At 47.0% G+C, this 17761-nt stretch overlaps 1 protein-coding gene across 10 annotated transcripts in view; it reads left to right on the top strand.

Annotated features, from left to right (window-relative positions):
- The window catches only part of ABLIM2 (actin binding LIM protein family member 2), a 151023-nt gene that overhangs the window by 59932 nt on the left and 73330 nt on the right, over window positions 1-17761 (top strand). For 6 of the 10 annotated variants that reach the window (XM_077301515.1, XM_077301520.1, XM_077301517.1 and 3 more), the window contains exons 10-12: window positions 732-878; window positions 2195-2315; window positions 10905-11003. In XM_077301515.1, the coding sequence (XP_077157630.1) occupies window positions 732-878; window positions 2195-2315; window positions 10905-11003 (367 nt within the window). The remainder of the gene's footprint in view (window positions 1-731; window positions 879-2194; window positions 2316-10904; window positions 11004-17761) is intronic. The other 4 variants (XM_077301516.1, XM_077301518.1, XM_077301521.1 and 1 more) reach the window with 1 other exon arrangement.

Below are 17761 nucleotides of genomic sequence, written 5' to 3' on the forward strand. Positions count from 1 at the left end.
ATTATAAACTGCCACAAGCTGGCAGGGAGTGGTGGTTAATAAATATAAATATTTAAAATAAACAAATATGAATACATAAAAAACCTTACAAATTCCAATCCCGCAACAAACTAAAACCTCCCCCTGCCTCCCCCGATCTGCCAAGTCTCCAGGGACAATGTGACCTGTGGGAGACGCTAGAGGAGGGACAAAACCCTCTGTCTGCCCAGCCTCCACCAACGGCCTGGCCGAAGAGCCGCTTTGAGCCTCCTTCGGGTAGGGAAAAGCAGCATATAAGAACCAACTCTTCTTCTTCTTCTTCTTCTTCTTCTTCTTCTTCTTCTTCTTCTTCTTCTTCTTCTTCTTCTTCTTCTTCTTCTTCTTCTTCTTCTTCTTCTTTAGGACCATTGCTTAGGTTACACATTTAGCTTTACAATTTTATCCTCATGGTTCACTGCTTTTTTACTGTATGTTCCTGTACAAACTTTTCATAGATAACATTAAATATACTTTTAGCTGTTCTTGGTTTTGGGGGCTTCTACTTCAAAGCATGCTGGCCACAGCCACCAGAGCAACTGTGTTATGGAACTCCCTTTGTATGCGTAGGTTGGTTTATGTAGGTTGGTGATCCCCGGCCCACGTGAAGTTCACCCGGCTGCAACCAGCCAGGTGGAACGTGTCTCTTCCTGCTTCATCTCCTTAGATATGCCAGAATTGTTTCTGACCGTATTTGCCTGCTCTCTTTTCCCCAGGCCAAGCTTGGCGATGAAGTCCTTGACTACAGGGATTTGGCTGCCCTTCCCAAGGACAAGGCCATCTACAACATTGACCGCCCAGATATGATCTCCTACTCGCCCTATATTAGCTCCTTGTCGGATAACAGGCGCCGGTCTGAAGAGGTACGGATCGTCTGTGCGTTTTGCGCTCCCCTGTTCAGTGATTTTAGCCACGCGTAAATGTTGCTCTTAGAAATAAAACTGTAGCTGTCCAGTTAGTTGTGTAGCGGCAGTGTTTTAACGTTCTTTTTAACAGTCTGTCTGCCAAATATCTCAGGGTTGCTTGAGGAAAGAGATCTCTTTGCGTAGAGTGTCACTACCTGAACAGTCGATCTCTTAAGGTTGTTATGCAGAAGGCGGCTCTATTGAAGACACAACGGAGGTCCTTTTTCCTTGGCCCAAATTCCAGCAGTTATCTTCATTATATCCTGGAAAACCACGATTCTAAAAGCATTTTATATGTCAGTGTTGTCACGCCATAAATTGTGATTGCCAGGACTGGATTATTTAATTAACAATTGTTTACCAAGCCTACTGTGTCATCAGAGGATGCAGGAAATCTGTTTGCCTAGGCCAGGGATTCCCATGGAGGGTCCAGGAGAGCTGCCACCCCCAGGGTGTCCCTGGCCTTTCCCCTTCATGGACTTGGCCACAGACTCTTCCCAGTCCTGCTGCGAAAGCAGGAAGCTGCATGCTACCACTGACCCGGGGGTGACGTGTTCATTTTATCTTTAGGTTTATTTTTATTTATTCATTTTGTTCTTAGGCTTGGTTACTGCGTCTGGGAAAGGTGGTGGGTCTTGGATGCCTTCTCCTGCCTCAGGCCCCCTGCTTTCTCCCCTCCCCCTGTCCTCCTCAGGCATAACAGGGAGGGATGACCAGCCGACACCACCAAAAGAATAGTTTGGAAGAAGTGAAGGCAAAAGGAAAAGAAAGATCAGAGTCCCTCAGTCAAACCGGTGCTGTCCTACAAGCAGCCAGAGCAAGATTCAGCTTGCAAGAGGTTTGCAAAAACAGTGCATCGATTGGCTGGCTGGGAGCAGGCTGTTATTTCAATTACCGTATATACCCGCGTATAAGCTGAGGAGGACTTTTTCAGTGTGAATACTGTGCTGAAAAACTCAGCTTATACACAAGTATATATGGTACTTACAAAACAGGTTGTCACAAGTCAGCATGGCACTATAGCAATGCTTCAGAAGCAACCGCAATAAACATTAGAATCAATGTTGAAATCAGTGGAGTTGATAGTGTTTTTAACAGTAAAAGCAGGTAACGTCCAATGACGCAAAATGCATCAAAAATAATCCTTGCAACCCCTTCCCCCAACACCCCCCCCCCCAACACTGAATGTATTGCATTGACTGAAGGTGCATCCACTCCCCTGTTCCCTAATGATGGAAAAGGTTTCCCCGCCCCCTCCTTCTCTCTCTTCCTAGGGGGAACAAGAGGACCGGCCTTCCAAGCAGTACAGGACACCCAGTCCTAGCTCTGCAGGCTCCCTCGGCGGTGGCTGCAGCACCTCCCCTGGCCACTCCCCTCAGAGCTACAGCAGGCAAGGTAAGGGGCGAGAGGGTGGCTTTGGGCAGACAACATTGGGCCTCCCTTCTCCGGCCTTTGTATAAACCGCTTTGCCTTCTAGCTTTCCCCTGAGTCCCTTTTCCAGCTTGAAGTAGGAGCCCTTTTGAAAGGTGGTCCCAGAAAATAGCCAGGATTATTGCCCCTGCTGAGAGAAATTGTTTGCCTTTCCCATGCTGGGCAACAAATCTCTGTTAAAATAGCCCAGCCGTTGGCTAAAGTGCTGCTCCAGGGTGGTGCGGCTGGTTCTGTCCTTCATGGAACATTTCAGGTCTGTCCTTACTTTGGTTGTCCCAGCTCTTCCAGTAAGGCATGCAAAAAATGTCACTGCAAATGCAAACACCAGGAAAACCTACTTGAATGGAATTCCCGTGACTGCTCAGAAGGCTGATTCATCACCTTGTGGCACGCCCGTGAGCCCTGAGCTGCACCTTGGCCCGACATGAAGGCCTAACCTAACCTTGGCCTAACGTCTGGGTTAGTCGGCAGCGGAGTGTGTGAGGAGACACTGCTAAAGAGGTGAAACCCACATCAGCAGGCCAATCTGAATAAGGCAGCGGGCTGCGGCATCTAGGAGGTTGTGCCCAACGTCAGGAGCACTAGGAACAGGTAGGCAGCCCACAGGCAAGGGCAGGCAGAGCTGAGCTCCAGCATCAGCTGGGAGTGACCAGAGAGCAAGACCGTCACTAGTGGGGGTGCCAGAGATCACCAGGAGGAGGCAAGGGTGAAGCGAGCTGAAGAGGTCTCCAGGGGGTGACACTGGTGAAGAGCACGGCACTGAGGGGAGGCCAAGCAGAACACTGCAGGGAGTCTGGCCCCTGCTTCACCCTGGGGTCAAAAGAGGTCTCAAGCACCTACTTGAGCAGCCGTCCCTTGTGCTACAATATCAAGTCATTCTTTGGTAATAAGAAACAAACTTTGACAAATTATTTTTATTTTGTTAACCATCTTAAGTGGGTCTCTGGACAACTGCCATTTACGTTTTCTAAATCTGTTTGACTTACTATTTCTAGTAAGGGCTTGGAGGAGGAGCTGGTCTCATGGCTTAAGTGCCACTCAGTGCTTAGCACCCACTCAGGGCGTCTGAGTGCCTCCTCCTCCTCTATAGAATAATAGAAGGGACCTCATGGGCCATCTAGTTCAACCCTCTGCACTGTGCAGGGCACTCCCAACCCTCTCGCTCATCCACTGTCACCTGCCACCCCCTTGAGCCTTCACAGAGTCTGTCTCTCCAACCAGCTTGCCTGTCTGTCCAGAGGCCAGCCAGTTGCCTCCCGGCCCCCACGCCTGACCATCCCCTCCTCCTTCCACTTCCCTCCAAGGCTTGGAGGCGAAAGATCCCTGCCCCCTGGGAGTCGCCCCTGCCGGTGAGCTCCCTGTGCGGGGCCGACAGCCTTTGCGGGTCCTTGGGGGAGGGAAAGGCCATCCACAGAGTTCTTCCACCCCCCACCCCCAGCTGTTGTATTCCTGAAGGCAACAGGCTTGCCCCCTAGTCTATAACAATGAACATTCTCCGTTGCCTGAGGGTCGTGATCCTGTCCTGAAGTTACCCACTTGTCAGGCATGGGCTCCCTGGCCATTTGCCCTGTCTGTCTTTCCGCCTGCCCAGGTGAGTGGATCCTTTCCATGCATGGCCTCCTTTTACACCTGCACAGCCAGCGGCACCGACCTGTGAAGCGATCACAAGAACCATTGCAAGGCTCACGGGCAGTTAGGCACTTTTGAAGTATATACACAGAGTGAAACAAAGTCCTAGAGTAAAAAGGAAAAAAAAGAGTAAAAAAAGGAGGGGGGGGAGAAAGAAACAAAACAAAATAAGGTTGACAGCACAGTTTCCTGCAGAAGAATTAAACCCTCGTCATTCTTATATTATACATGTTTCTTTAATACATTTATATTCTCTTATGACACTTAGTTGTCAAAGCCTTCAGTTAGTAAGTGATTTTTATCTCTGCCCCAATAGGGGCTTCCAGTCTTTTATGACGAGAGCTGCTGAGTTTTCTTCCATTCAGTGGTTGTTGTAGTATAACCACTGGTCATCAGCAAACACTCTCCTGTTTCTTTCCTAATCTTAGCACCTCCTATTCTCTCATCTTATCAACAATTCTTAACTTTGCAAATTCATCAAGAATCCTTTGGTATTTCTCATTTAGCTTTTTTCTTTTGTGCCATAATACATTGAATAAAACAGCCTCTCATAAATGCCTTACTTGCATCCCATCCCATTCTCATACTCGTGCCCTTAGTTAGGTTCAGTTGAAAAAAATTCTTGGAGTTTTTCTTTAGCTTTTCTTAATACTTCCTTATCCCCCAACAAAGACTCTTCTAACTGCATTTATATGAACCCATATATTTTTTAACTTTTAGCGTTACTGGACTGTGGTCTGTAAATGCTTTAGATAATATTTCAGCTTTTGTTACTTTCAAAGAGTCTTGGAAACAAAAAAAAAACATATCAATTCTAGAGAAAGAGCTATGTCTCTCTGAGTAAAATGCATATTCTTTCAATTCACCATTTTTAACCCTCCATATGTCTACCAAACCTAGATTATTTATTAAATTAAAGAAGGCAAGTGGTAGTTTTCTCTTGTGAAATTTTTTTCTGAATGTATCTTTTTGTGGGTCTATTATTCCAGTCCCCCATTAAACACCAACAATCATACATCAGTTCTGCTATATTGTTCATCAAATTATCAGGTGGGGCATATATACCTCTTGTATCAATGTTTTACCACCATATATTTCAATTTCAGCCACAATATATCTGCCTTCTTTATCTGCAGTAACCAACTTTGGTTTTAAGTTTGTTTCCACATACATTGATACCCCTCCCCTTTTTTTCTTATTTGAAGAGAAAAAGAGTTCTCTCAAGGCCTTTTGAATGAGAAGTTTTGAATCCAATTTTCATATGTGAGTTTCTTGTAAACACAGAATATCCAAAATCAGTTTCTTTACGTAGTGAACATTTTTTCTTCTCTTCTATGGAGAGTTTAAACCATTTACATTATAAAGGCAAAATTTTGTAATCCATCTTCTTCAATATTTCCAAAGTCCTCTCAAAATCGCTGTATGAATTCTCTAGCTTTCATTGACGAGTTCAATTTAAAGTGTTGATCTTTGTAGGTAAATAGTAGACCTTTAGGGTTAATCCATCTAAAGATTATCTTATTAAACTTTTCAGTAAGAAAGGTGTAATCTTTTTTCTTCTATAGAAGCCTATGTTTATCACTAAGGATAATGACTTCATTTTCATCCACTTTCAGTTTAGCCTTAGAATTACATATCAGCACCTGGTCTCTTATTTGCCTTTTAATAAGGATGTCTCGTGGAACTTTCTTTATTGTGGCATATCTAGAGCTAATTCTTTGAATCTTGTCAATCTGAGACCCCAATCTTCTGTTATGAAACCACATGATTCAGCCTTAGCTTCTATGATCCGGGAGCATGTGTTTTCTCCTCCTTGTTCAACCCGTCTTCTTACTCTTAGGGCCATTCCGTACGACTTTAATATAGCACTAGTCTTGCATTTTGGTTTTGCCACTAAAACTAAGTTCCGCATGACGTCGTGAGCAATCTGCAACACTCCTGCAACACTAGCGCCAAAATCGCTTTGTTGTAGCGATTTCCGGGGAATCGGGAAAAGTGGATTCACCCTCAGAAAATCACTACACTCTTGCCAACAACCTGCAACACTTGCGAAAAAGACCTGTGCGTTCTCAATGTAGCGGTTGCAACAAAGTCCCTCCCCCTGGCTCTCTCCTCCGAACTTCCGGTGAAGCAATCGCCATTTTTTCCCCCTCGGAGCGGGGAAAGCAACGAACCAGCGAGGCTTCTTTCACCCAGCGAGGCTTCTCCGGCTACAGTCCCTCCACAGAAGTGCTTTAAAGCTCCCCTGAGTCCCCAAGCACAACACAGCCCCCTGTTCGCCAGTTCCCTTTAACTTCGGCCAAAAATTGCGCCCATGTGGGGGGGGATTTTTTTTCCACTCGGGGGAGCGTGGTAATGATAAATCGCCAGCTCACACGCCAGCTAGATGGGTCTCTACAATGCGAAGAATCAAGGCATATTTGTTGCAACGTGTGTTTAAAAAAACAACATCTGTGCTTAAAGGGAAAAGGGCTTTTCGGGAGCATGATAACAACCACCCATTGGCTGTTCCATTTGATTGATGGCCAGGGGTGGGAACAAGCACAGAAAAAAATTGTTTCCTTTCTAGCGATTCCTGTGAGACCGGAAACCTGTAGGGAACGAATGAAACGATACTGGATTCCACTACAAATGATGGTATGCGGAACGCTGAGATTCCACTATTTAAAATAGCGTTTCCGCTTTGTGAAAGCAATTGGCAACATTGGCCCTTGTGCGGAATGGCCCTTAGACATGTCTCTATATCACTTAGCTCTAGCATTGGCAACCTGTCCAGAGATTTTTCCATTTCCTGGAACATCACATCAGTTCTTGTCTCTAGAACTCCTGGTTTGGCTTCTGATGTAGCCTTGGCCATTGGGTTCACTTTCATGTCCAGGCCTTTAACTCCCTCTATTACAGTTTGCTGCATCTGTTGAAATTTCTGTTCTAGTGAGTCCAGCTTGGCATCTGTCTTAGTTAAATGTATCCACATTAGATCAGCATATCTCTAAGGCCTTAATTGAGACTCCAGCTGGGCTTCTAATTGGGTAAATAATTTCTGCAAATTGGTATTCTCTGAGACCGATTCCTTCTTTCTGTTGATTGAGAGGGGTAGAGTGCAGCGCTTGATGTAGAAAAGGATGATTTCTGAACATCTGTCATTGCTCAGTCATTCTTCAGGACAGGCAGAGAGTTAATTCTGCAATTCTCCAGTAGATGTTGGTACAGACTTATAATTGGAGGCATTCCCAAGTTATTTCAAAAGTGGAACTCAGACTCGTTTTCTACCATCTCTTTAAAAGTTTATATTTAGAACTCTATAGATTCCCAATGATCTCAGCAGTCATTGATATAAAGTCTGGCAAAGAAAGAATATAGAAGCCTTCCCTTCCGACTAAATCTTTCATAGAAGGCTACAAACATGGAAGTTGCAACATGCCTGGCTCTTAGCGAAGGCTTAGAGTTGCCATCTTTGGCTCAACTCTCAGTCCGCTCTCCATCTTATATATAATGATGATGAAGTCAGAGAGACTTACTCTGAAGTTTAAGTCTATAAGAAACTTTCCCCTTGAGAAATAGAAATTAGAGAAAGCTGAAGATTAAGAGGACCTTGTTCTCCCGTAAATATTTCTCTGTGTTTGGAGCGGAGAATGATTGATTGTTTGTCTCCTGGGAAATGTCCAAGAAGGTCTTTGCTTCCGTCAACACCTGCCTGGGATGAATTCCTCGAGAGACATAAAAGCGTCTCCACATCAGCCTTTGTTTCCCAGGGTTGAAAGACAGCTAAAAGCTGATAAACTCCAAGTAACAGAGAGAGTGTCAATGGCTGGCTGCCTGCCTTGGGCTAGAGGTCACGCCCCCCACGAGCAGCTAGACACTGACGGCACGCAGAGACATAAGGAGCAAGTCTCAACTAAAGAATTTCAAATGGATTTCCCCCTCTTTTCACTAGGTCACAATCGGCACAGCAGAAGAAGAGAAAAGCTATCAATAGATCAGTGCGGTCACACAGACCAATGGCCCTGAATGTGGTTCTCTGAGCATGACCAGCGAGTGTGAGCCAGACAAGCAGATGACTGAACATAACTGCTTCTTTGCACTGAGATAATTTTAAATATTTGGACTATCCTCTAAAATCCTCTTTCAATTTAATGCCATTTAAAGGTTTGACAAGTACATACCCAAGAATATGCGATGCGAGGTCAGATCAGCATTGCTCCATTTAGAATCATAGAATCATAGAGTTGGAAGGGGCCATACAGACTATCTAGTCCAACCCCCTGCTCAACGCAGGATCAGCTCTAAGCATCCTAAAGCATCCAAGAAAAGTGTGTATCCAACCTTTGCTTGAAGACTGCCAGTGAGGGGGAGCTCACCACCTCCTTAGGCAGCCTATTCCACTGCTGAACTACTCTGAGTGTGAAAAATTTTTTCCTGATATCTAGCCTATATCGTTGTACTTGAAGTTTAAACCCATCACTGCGTGTCCTCTCCTCTGCAGCCAGCAGAAACAGCATCCTGCCCTCCTCCAAGTGACAACCTTTCAAATACTGAAAGAGGGCTATCATGTCCCCTCTCAACCTCCTTTTCTCTAGGCTGAACATTCCCAAGTCCCTCAACCTATCTTCATAGGGCTTGGTCCCTTGGCCCCAGATCATCTTCGTCGCTCTCCTCTGTACCCTTTCAATTTTATCCACGTCCTTCTTGAAGTGAGGCCTCCAGAACTGCACACAGTACTCCAGGTGTGGTCAGACCAGTGCCTTTTACAATGGGACTATGACATCTTGTGACATCTTGTGCATTTAAATGCCTTTCCCCTCCCCAAACATAACCTGACAAGCTGTTGTTTGTTGGATCGTGTGCTCCAGGTTGAGGCATTTAAATGCCCCAGCAGAGAGAATCAACTATTTTTCGGGCAGCAATTCAGGACCCCTAATGAGAAGCTGATTTGGATCCCAGATCACACTAGGGGTTCATAGCTCAGATTTAGAACTCAACCCTGTTCCCTAAATTAGCATTTGGCTTTTTTTTAGGTTTTGCCAAGCCAGATGTACACCCCTAGCCTTCGGCAATCAGGAGCAACCGGCCTCTGAATCCAGGGGCCCCGTCTGGCTGTTATGGCTCATGGCCATCAGTAGGCCTATCCCAGCCTTTCTCAACTTTGTCACCTTTGAGAAACCCCTGTAAAAAAATTCCAGGCTTCAAGAAACCCCAGAAGTGCTGCAATTGTGCAGAATATGATTGGGGAGCAGAGCTGTGGACACGCCCACCCAGGGCTCTTCCCACTCTAGGCAAATCATCGGTCATTTTGGGGGGGGGGGGAGTGGTCAACATGACTATATATGGTCATATCACCCAATCAATATTAACAAATTTAAAATACATATTAAAATTAATTAACTCCCATGCATTCAGGAAACCCTGGCAGGGCCATCGAGAAACCCCCGGGTTTCCTGAAACCTTGGCTGAGAAAGCGTGATCTATCCCCTATCAAGCTGAGTATGTTCTGTACAGAATAGGTGACCCAGTACTGAATATTGAAGGAGAGTAACCAAGATGTCATGGCAATTCTTATAAGTAATGTTGCCCCCTCCCCTGGCACACAAGGTACGTTACAGGGTACATCACTGTGGGAGCACAAGAGAGGAAGTTTGACAAAGGCCTCAAGAATCCAGAGTTGGGCATTTGTTAGCAAGCCCAGCAATTGCCAGCAAGTGTGCTTCTTGAATGGCTTCCCAACGGGGTCCTTTAGAGCCTTTGTTCTTTAGCAGCCACAAACTGGAGTGGTTTCTGGCTTCCAGCCACATTGCCCTGGAGCAGGCCTGCTGTGGCACCCTTGTCCCTCGCTCAATATTGCCTCGGTAGCACGAAAAATGACACACCAAGTTCCAGTAATGAAAACCAGGCCATAAATTCCACCGCTGACAAGGAGGTCTAGATAAGTCTCTGGGTTTCCCTAGGAAGATGGAAAGCATGAAAATCCATCTTCTGCTTCTTTCTTCTAAGGCCCTGGTTCTTACCTGTACATCCAGGTTAAAGCTTTCTGCGCCTGTTTATTTGCAAAACTAATTCCTCTTTGGCTGTTCAGCAGGATGCTAAGTTTCCAAAATACGCAGGGACATTTACTTATTTTTACATTTACTGGTGTGCCTGTGATGACTGGCAGTTTTCCCTCGCCCCCCCCACCTCCCCAACGGCCAGCAGCGGCTCAGTCAGAAAGTGGAGCCAATTAAGATTGCTCACGACGGACTTCCTCCGAGCCCATCTTTCTGAGAATGCTTCCCACCGGAGTCAGTAGTGACAGCCGGCCATGAGACTGGCCTGTGGCCAATTGAAAATCCCTCTGTGGGCGTGAGCGTGTGTGCGTGTGCGTGTGTGTGTGCGTGTGTTGCTGGGCATCAGGGATGCTGGTGGTGATTCCTAGCCATTTATTTCAGTCCCAGCTGTAACAAGGCTCCACTTCTTTTTATCTATCAGGATTGTACCCTTTGTGTCTCAGATGTCAATACAAATGTCCTTGAGTGCACTAAGGGTTGTTCGGTTCTTCAGAGTGGCAGGAGGAAGACGTTTGGTCATCAAAGCATCTCCTCTGAGGAGATGGGTGTTTGGGTGCCCAGGACTCTCCTCGGGACCCCTGACAGGTTCCACAGCCAGAGAGAAGCATAGGCCCTTCCCCCCGTAGTCCCTCAACCTGGGGGGGTCACTGCTGCCCCCTATGCTGTCCTCTTCCCTCTCTCCCTCCCTCCCTCCCTCCCTGGGCACTGGTGAGCAAGAAGAAGGAGCCCCCAGCCGACCTGGAAGTCTTTCCTGAGCTCAAAGATGTGGGACGTTCCCTCGGTCTTAGAAAGGAATTGACTTTCCTTTCTGTTTTGTAGGTCTTAGAAAGAAATGTTGCCCGTAGGTCTTAGAAAGGAAATGACTGCACTTTCTGTTGCCCCCTAGCTGGTACTCTGAGTCTTGGTACCAGTAGCTGCTTCTCCCTCCCCCAACACACCAGCCTCACGTCTGCCTTCAGGCACCATTACGTCCCTTTCTTCAAAGGTAAGGCAGGAATGCCGTTTGTGCTGTGCTGACAGTGAGCATTTCCACGTGTGCTTGACTGTTATGTTTGCGCATGTCCATCTGATAGAGACTTTTGATATTTTTGTGATATAAATATGACACCTTTTCTTCCAGTGAGTGTTGAACCGGTCCTGGAGGGTTTTAAAAATTAGAGCCCGTGTTGTGCCATTAACAATCAGTTTTAGTCCTGTATTTTGGCAATGCTCGTGGGAATAATGCACAACGTCCCGTCCCCCCCCCCGGAATTGTCACCCGAGATAGGACTGTTGGCCGGCCTCTCAGATGTGGCACTGCAAGGATAATCCATAGAGAGGGCAGCTGTTTTAGTGGCTCTGTTAAGGATTCCTAGTCCTGTTCTAGTTGGTGTGTTTGATCTTCTCAGCACCACATTATGTTAGACTAGGAACTTTCAATATTGAAAGGTATTTATGCGCTACATCTGGGGGGGAGGGGGGCTGAGCAGATGGTTCAGGCTCTTGTATTAGATTAGGGTGATGGTGTCTTCCAGCACGTCCTTGGAGGAGAGGTTTGTCTTGGCGAAGAGTCAGCACTGGGTCTGCTTGTCCTGGAGCCCGCAGACAACACCTCCTCAAGGTTCATGAAGAGGCAGTCATAATCTGGGCTATGAAGAGCGGCGACAAAGTCAGCAACCGACTCACTCTCTTGTTGCACGCACTTCTAGACTGGGTGGTGGCAGGCAATCTCTCTTGACTAAGGGTTACAGTGTTCCCAAAGGCGCTGGAGAAATTCTTCCAAGTCCATGGCATCCATGTTGTCCAGTAGGAAGAGATCTTGAGCGAGGTCATAGGTGGCTGGGCTGCAGAGCCTCAGGAACATGGACCACTTTCAGTTGCCCTTGGTGATGGAGTTGGCCAGGAGGTAATGGTGGATGGCCATCTGGCATGGTTGCTGAGCTCAAAGGGCTCAATCTGGCCAAAGGTAGCCATGGCTTTTGTTGTTTGCTGAGTCTTGCTCTCCAGGCAGTGCTTTCAGCAGTCAGATGGTTCCTTCCCTGGAGGTTGGGCGCTAAACGAATGATGGTCTCTACCGGCGGTTTGTCACTCCTTGGGGTAGGGCCCTACTCCAGTGATTTCAGATGGCAGATGGTCCCTCCTTGGCTCCACACCAGTGATTCCGCAGCGGTTGGCGATCACTTATCAGGGTTCCGTACCTGTGATCTCACCTTTGTCGCCACTGTTAGATACGTGGGTTCTGAGAAAGAGACTAGGCTGCTGGGCCAATGAGCAGCACTTTGTTGGTGACCTCAGCAGTGGGTACAAGACCAAAGAACCCCCAAGGAAACTCCAGCGTATATCCTTGTGGCAGACCGAAGAACTTCCCATGGTTGCACATGATTGGCTAGATTGAAAATGACTGATTCAGATTGATTGGGTGCAGCAGACGGGATCCGTGCTGCATCTGCTTGGATCCTGCCTCAGACCTCCAGCTCGGTCCTCGGCAGAGCCACAGTGGAGACGAGCCACACGCAGCCGTTGGCAAAGCCAGCTCAGGGCACGTTTCAAAGCAGTTCTCACTCTTGGCTTAGTTGACTTCCGCAGTGATCTCTCGCAGGTTGTACTAACCCTGGGAAGAAGTGCTGTGAAGTCGCAGCCGACGTAAGTGACCCCCACAGAGGGGTCTTCAAGACATCCAGAGAAGTTCAGGGAGGCAAAGTAGCCCTGGATTCCCATGGTGGTCAGTCATCCTCATCAGGGGCTCTGTTAGAAACATTTCCTGAGGGACATGAAAGGAGGTAGGAAATAACCAAGACTTGATTTGAGGACATTCAGGAAGATTATAGGGACAACAACAACAACAACAAATAATCAGAATGGCTTCCTTAAAGATCCTTCCTCAATATTATCCAGTTCAATTGGTGCTTCACATACAGGTGTGGGAGTTGAAAGCTACAAACTAATAGGTCAGTTTACTGAAAGGGAGCCTCAGGCAGGGAGCCAGGGGCAATGCTGCTACTGTGATTTAGATGCGGGACGGGGCTACAGCCCTTTGTATATGCAAAGTAGCGAGACAAATATGGGACTGGGGTATTCCTCCACGTCTTCATTTGACCTAAGCTTTATTATTGAAATCATATCATTGAATGCCTTCTTCGTCTAAAGGAGGAGCAGTTGGGGGTGATCACTGATTTTCATGCCCCAGTCATAGGAAAACATTTCCTCAGAGGGAGTCAAAGTTGATGAATCTATTTCCACCAGCCTCAGCTCCTCTTCCACCGTGGATCTTGATACTGCTCATAATGAAGCTTTGGACAAGTGGTCCTTGCAGCTCCTCACAGGGTGGGCAGTGTTCCTCGTAGTAATCAGCTCAATCTGTGCATAGCATGGATTGTGACCTCTGGGACAGACACTCCTTTTCTCAAGATCCACGAGGACAAGATGGTCCATAGGCCTGGCCTAGAACTTTTGCTTAGTTCTATTTGAGTTTCTGCTGGCACAAGGTCTCATGCAACCAATTTCTGGGGCCATCTAATATATAGGGACGAAAGCTCTAGATGCTGTACAGCGGTGGTCCCCAACCACCGGGCCGCGGCTCCCTCTCTCCACCCCCCCCCCCCCGCAGTGAGAAACTTCCTAGGCCGCAAGCAAATTGGTCGCCAAAGCAGCCAATTAGCTTGCGGCCTGGCAAGTTTCTTTTTGTGGGGGGGGAGGGAAGCAGGGCCACCAGCGCAAACGCACATGCGCGGCAGTTCCGCGCATGCACGTTTGTGGCTGTGAATGGCGCAAATGTGCATGCGCAGACCTGGGGTCGCCCTCCCCCCCCGGTCTGCAGCCTTAGAAAGGTTGCGGACCACGACTGTACAGGGTCTTTCACAAGCAGAAGTGTTCTAAGGCTCTTTATGTTTCCACATGTATATTGCCATATACATATCTGAGCCATAGTCTAGAGAGGTCCATGTATTTCTCTGGGCCCAGCTGTGATGCGCCATCTGGACCTCCAGAGATACAGCCTCCCCTCCCACAAGCTGGGTAAATTGATTCGCAGTTAGTCAGTAAACTATTATTAGCATATAGATCAATTAGTTTTTAAGATAGATTGTAGCAGTTCTGCAGTTCACCCCCCCACCCCCCAATCTGGATGTGCCCGTGAGGAGGATCCCCATCGCCGCCGCCTCCTTTATCAGCCTGCATGGTATTTATCAGCCTGCATGCATGGGCCGGACTTGTCTTGGCAACAGCATGTGCAATTAGGGTCTAGGGCTCTTAGTAGACAATACACTGAACAGGAGTCAGCAGTTTCACTCGGTGGCTAAAAAACACTTCTGTGCCAAGCTGTCCAAGTGTGAAATTCACAACGAGTGCCTGGCCTTCTTGAGTTACTGAGTGTTGCCACAGGGATTAAACATGGACCCTGCCAACGCGCCTGATGTATTGGGTTGGGCTCCTCCCTGCACATAGCAGCAGTTGCAAGGTTTCTTTGGCTTTACAAATTTCTTCTGGTGAATTTTGCCCTGGTAGCCCTCTCACAGACTAACTGAAACCCAAGGGAGGGGGAAGGGAGCAGAGAAGGCTGGGGCCCAACTGCAATGGACTGCTGAGTGCCAATGTACTTTCAAGGAAGTGCTTGTTTACTACAGAACCCATCCTCCGTCATGCAAACCTGGCTGAGCCATTGGTAGTCCAAGTAGACGGGGCTGTGGAGACAGTCCTCCTGTAACAGTGGGAGGATGAACTGCTACACCCGCTTGCCTACCCGTACCAGAAGTTCAGTGAAACTGAGCGAAATTGGGCAATTTGGGAAAAGAAGGAGTCTGCTATAAAGATGGCACTTACAACTCAGCAGCATTGGTTGGATTGGTGTCCCAGTTCGTTTGAGGGGTGGATGGACCATAAAAACTTGCAGGTGTGGATGGACCATAAAAACCCCGATTCATGCCATCTAAGTTTCATTTCTTCCATGCCTTGAGGCCTCTCACCAGCCGGCCCTGGCCAAGGCCATAAAGCAATAAACGTGTTGGCTAGCTCCTAGCCTCCCTTCCTTTTCCCAGCGGGAGAGGCTCCAGGCTGATGTATCAGTCTTCCTGTAAGTGTCCTTGCGGAGACAACTCAAAGTCTCAACAAAGTGTGAACTGCTTAGATAAGATTCCGGGCCATCTGGTCGCTTGGGAATCAACCCACCTTTACTGTTCCCTCGCTCTCCCGCCAAAATGCCTATGTACCCCCTCCCTTATTTGGTGGGCTCTATAACTGCCCTGAGTGTCCCTTTGTACTTTGTTATTATCAAGATCTTTGCTTAGGAAGATCTTGGCTTGCTTTAACGTTCTGTGGGCTCTGTTTAATAAAGCTCTCTTAGAATCTTCAACTGGCTGTTGGATTTCGGATGTGTCTTTATCTCGGTCTCTGCAGGCTGGGCTCAGCCTAATTCCTGACACTCCACCAGCCAAGAAAATTAACCCCCTAACAGGTCCAATCTTCTTTCTTCTTTTTATCCTTTAGCTGGTGATTGGTGGGGCAGGTTGTCCTCTCAGCCAATATGCTGCTGTAGATGCCTTACGTTTCCACTCTTGGCAATTGGTGGGAGTATTTTTGGCCATATGGATGGTCAATCGCTGGTTTCTGAGGTCTTCCTCAATCTGTTTAAGCCACGTTTTCTTGGGCGATGGTCGTTGGATCTTCCATTCTGTTGGTCTTTCTCACCAGAGGAGTTTATGGGGTTGAGCAAGCTGGTGTCCATTCTGCAGACACGGCCAAACCATTGCAGTCTGTGCTTTTGGATCCTTTAATTTGCGGCAGGTTGTCACATTTTGTCCGAATTGTCATCTCATTTTGATTATGATCACATAGAAAGACACCCAGAATCTGCGGCAGGCATCGCATTGGGGAGGTTAGTAAAGTCCATGTTTCTGGTCCATATAGGAGGATTGGAAGGATTAGTGTCGGGAAGAGACGAACTTTGGTCTTGTTTGTCTTCTTCCAGAGGTGCCACTTGAGTGAGGCAAGTGCTGATGTTGCTCGGCCAATCTCGTTGTGGGCTTCCGTGGTAGGTGACACTTTCTTCTCTTGCACCAGTGAGCCTAAGTATTCAAATTCTTCAGCTTGCTCAATTTGGGCTCCATTGAGGTATACATTTGTTCGTGAACCATCCGTGGTTATGATTTTGGTTTTGTCCACATTTATTTTTAAGCCGTAAGATTGCAGGCAATGTCCTAGATGATGTTAATAGCCTCTGCATCTGTATTGGCAGCTATGACACTATTATCTGCAAATATTAGATCTGTTAGGATTCAATTGTTGGACCCCATGGACAATGATCCTCCAGGCCTTCCTGTCTTCTACCATTCTTAACACAAATGTTAGGGGCAAGTTTGCCCCTACTGCTTCAGGGACTCCATCCAGCCACCTCATTCTCTGTCGTCCCCTTCTTCTTTTGCCCTCAATCTCTCCCAGCATTAGGCTCTTCTCCAGGGAGTCCTTCCTTCTCATGAGGTGGCCAAAGTATTTGAGTTTCATCTTCAGGATCTGGCCTTCTAAGGAGCAGTCAGGGCTGATCTCCTCTAGGACTAACCGGTTTGTTCGCCTTGCAGTCCAAGGGACTTGCAAGAGTCTTCTCCAGCACCAGAGTTCAAAAGCCTCAATTGTTTGATGCTCGGCCTTCCTTATGGTCCAACATTCGCAGCAATACATTGCAACTCGGAATACCATAGCCTTGACTAAACGCACTTTTGTTGGAAGGGTGATGTCTCTGCTTTTTAGGATGCTGTCTAGATTTGCCATAGCTTTCCTCCCCACGAGCAAGCGTCTTTTTGCCAGGAATTGAGAGGGCCGGATGCCATGATCTTTGTTTTCTTGATGTTGAGTTTCAAGCCAACTTTTGCACTCTCCTCCCTCACCCGCATCAACAGGCTCTTTAGTTCCTCTTCACTTTCTGCCATTAGAGTGGTATCATCTGCATATCTGAGGTGTTGATATTTCTCCCTGCAATCTTGATCCTAATTTGTGACTCCTCTAATCCCGCTTTTCTCGTGATGTGCTCCGCATACAAGTTAAAAAGGCAAGGTGACAGTATACAGCCTTGCCGAACTCCTTTCTCAATTTTGAACCAATCAGTGATTCCATGCTCGGTTCTCACTGTTGCTTCTTGACTTGCATATAGGTTTCTCAAGAGAGAAATAAGATACTCTGGTATTCCCATCTCTTTAAGAACTTGCCACAATTTGTTGTGCTCCACACAATTAAAGGCTTTAGCATAGTCAATGAAGCAGAAGTAGATGTTTTTCTGGAACTCCCTAGCTTTCTCCATGATCCAGCGTATGTTGGAAATTTGATCTCTAGTTCCTCTGCCTCTTCGAAATCCTGCCTGTACTTCTGGAAGTTCTCGGTCCACGTATTGCTGTAGCCTAGCTTGTAGGATTTTGAGCATAACTTTGCTAGCATGAGAAATGAGTGCAATGGTGAGGTAGTTTGAACATTCTTTGGCATTGCCCTTCTTTGGGATTGGAATATAAACTGACGTTTTCCAATCCTGTGGCCACTGTTGAGTTTGCTGGCATATTGAGTGTAGCACTTTTACTGTGTCTCTTAAGATTTTGAATAGTTCAACTGGAATGCTGTCACCACCACTTGCTTTATTGTTGCTCAGACTTCCTAAGGCCCATTTGACTTCACATTCCAGGATGTCTGGCTCCAGATCAGTAACTACCCCATTGTGGTTATTTCATGCTTATATGTATACATTTGCCTGGGAAACAGAACGTTGGCAGACATCTTGTCCTGTCTCCT

This window comes from Paroedura picta, chromosome 10, assembly GCF_049243985.1.
Source record: "Paroedura picta isolate Pp20150507F chromosome 10, Ppicta_v3.0, whole genome shotgun sequence".
NCBI lineage: Eukaryota > Metazoa > Chordata > Lepidosauria > Squamata > Gekkonidae > Paroedura > Paroedura picta.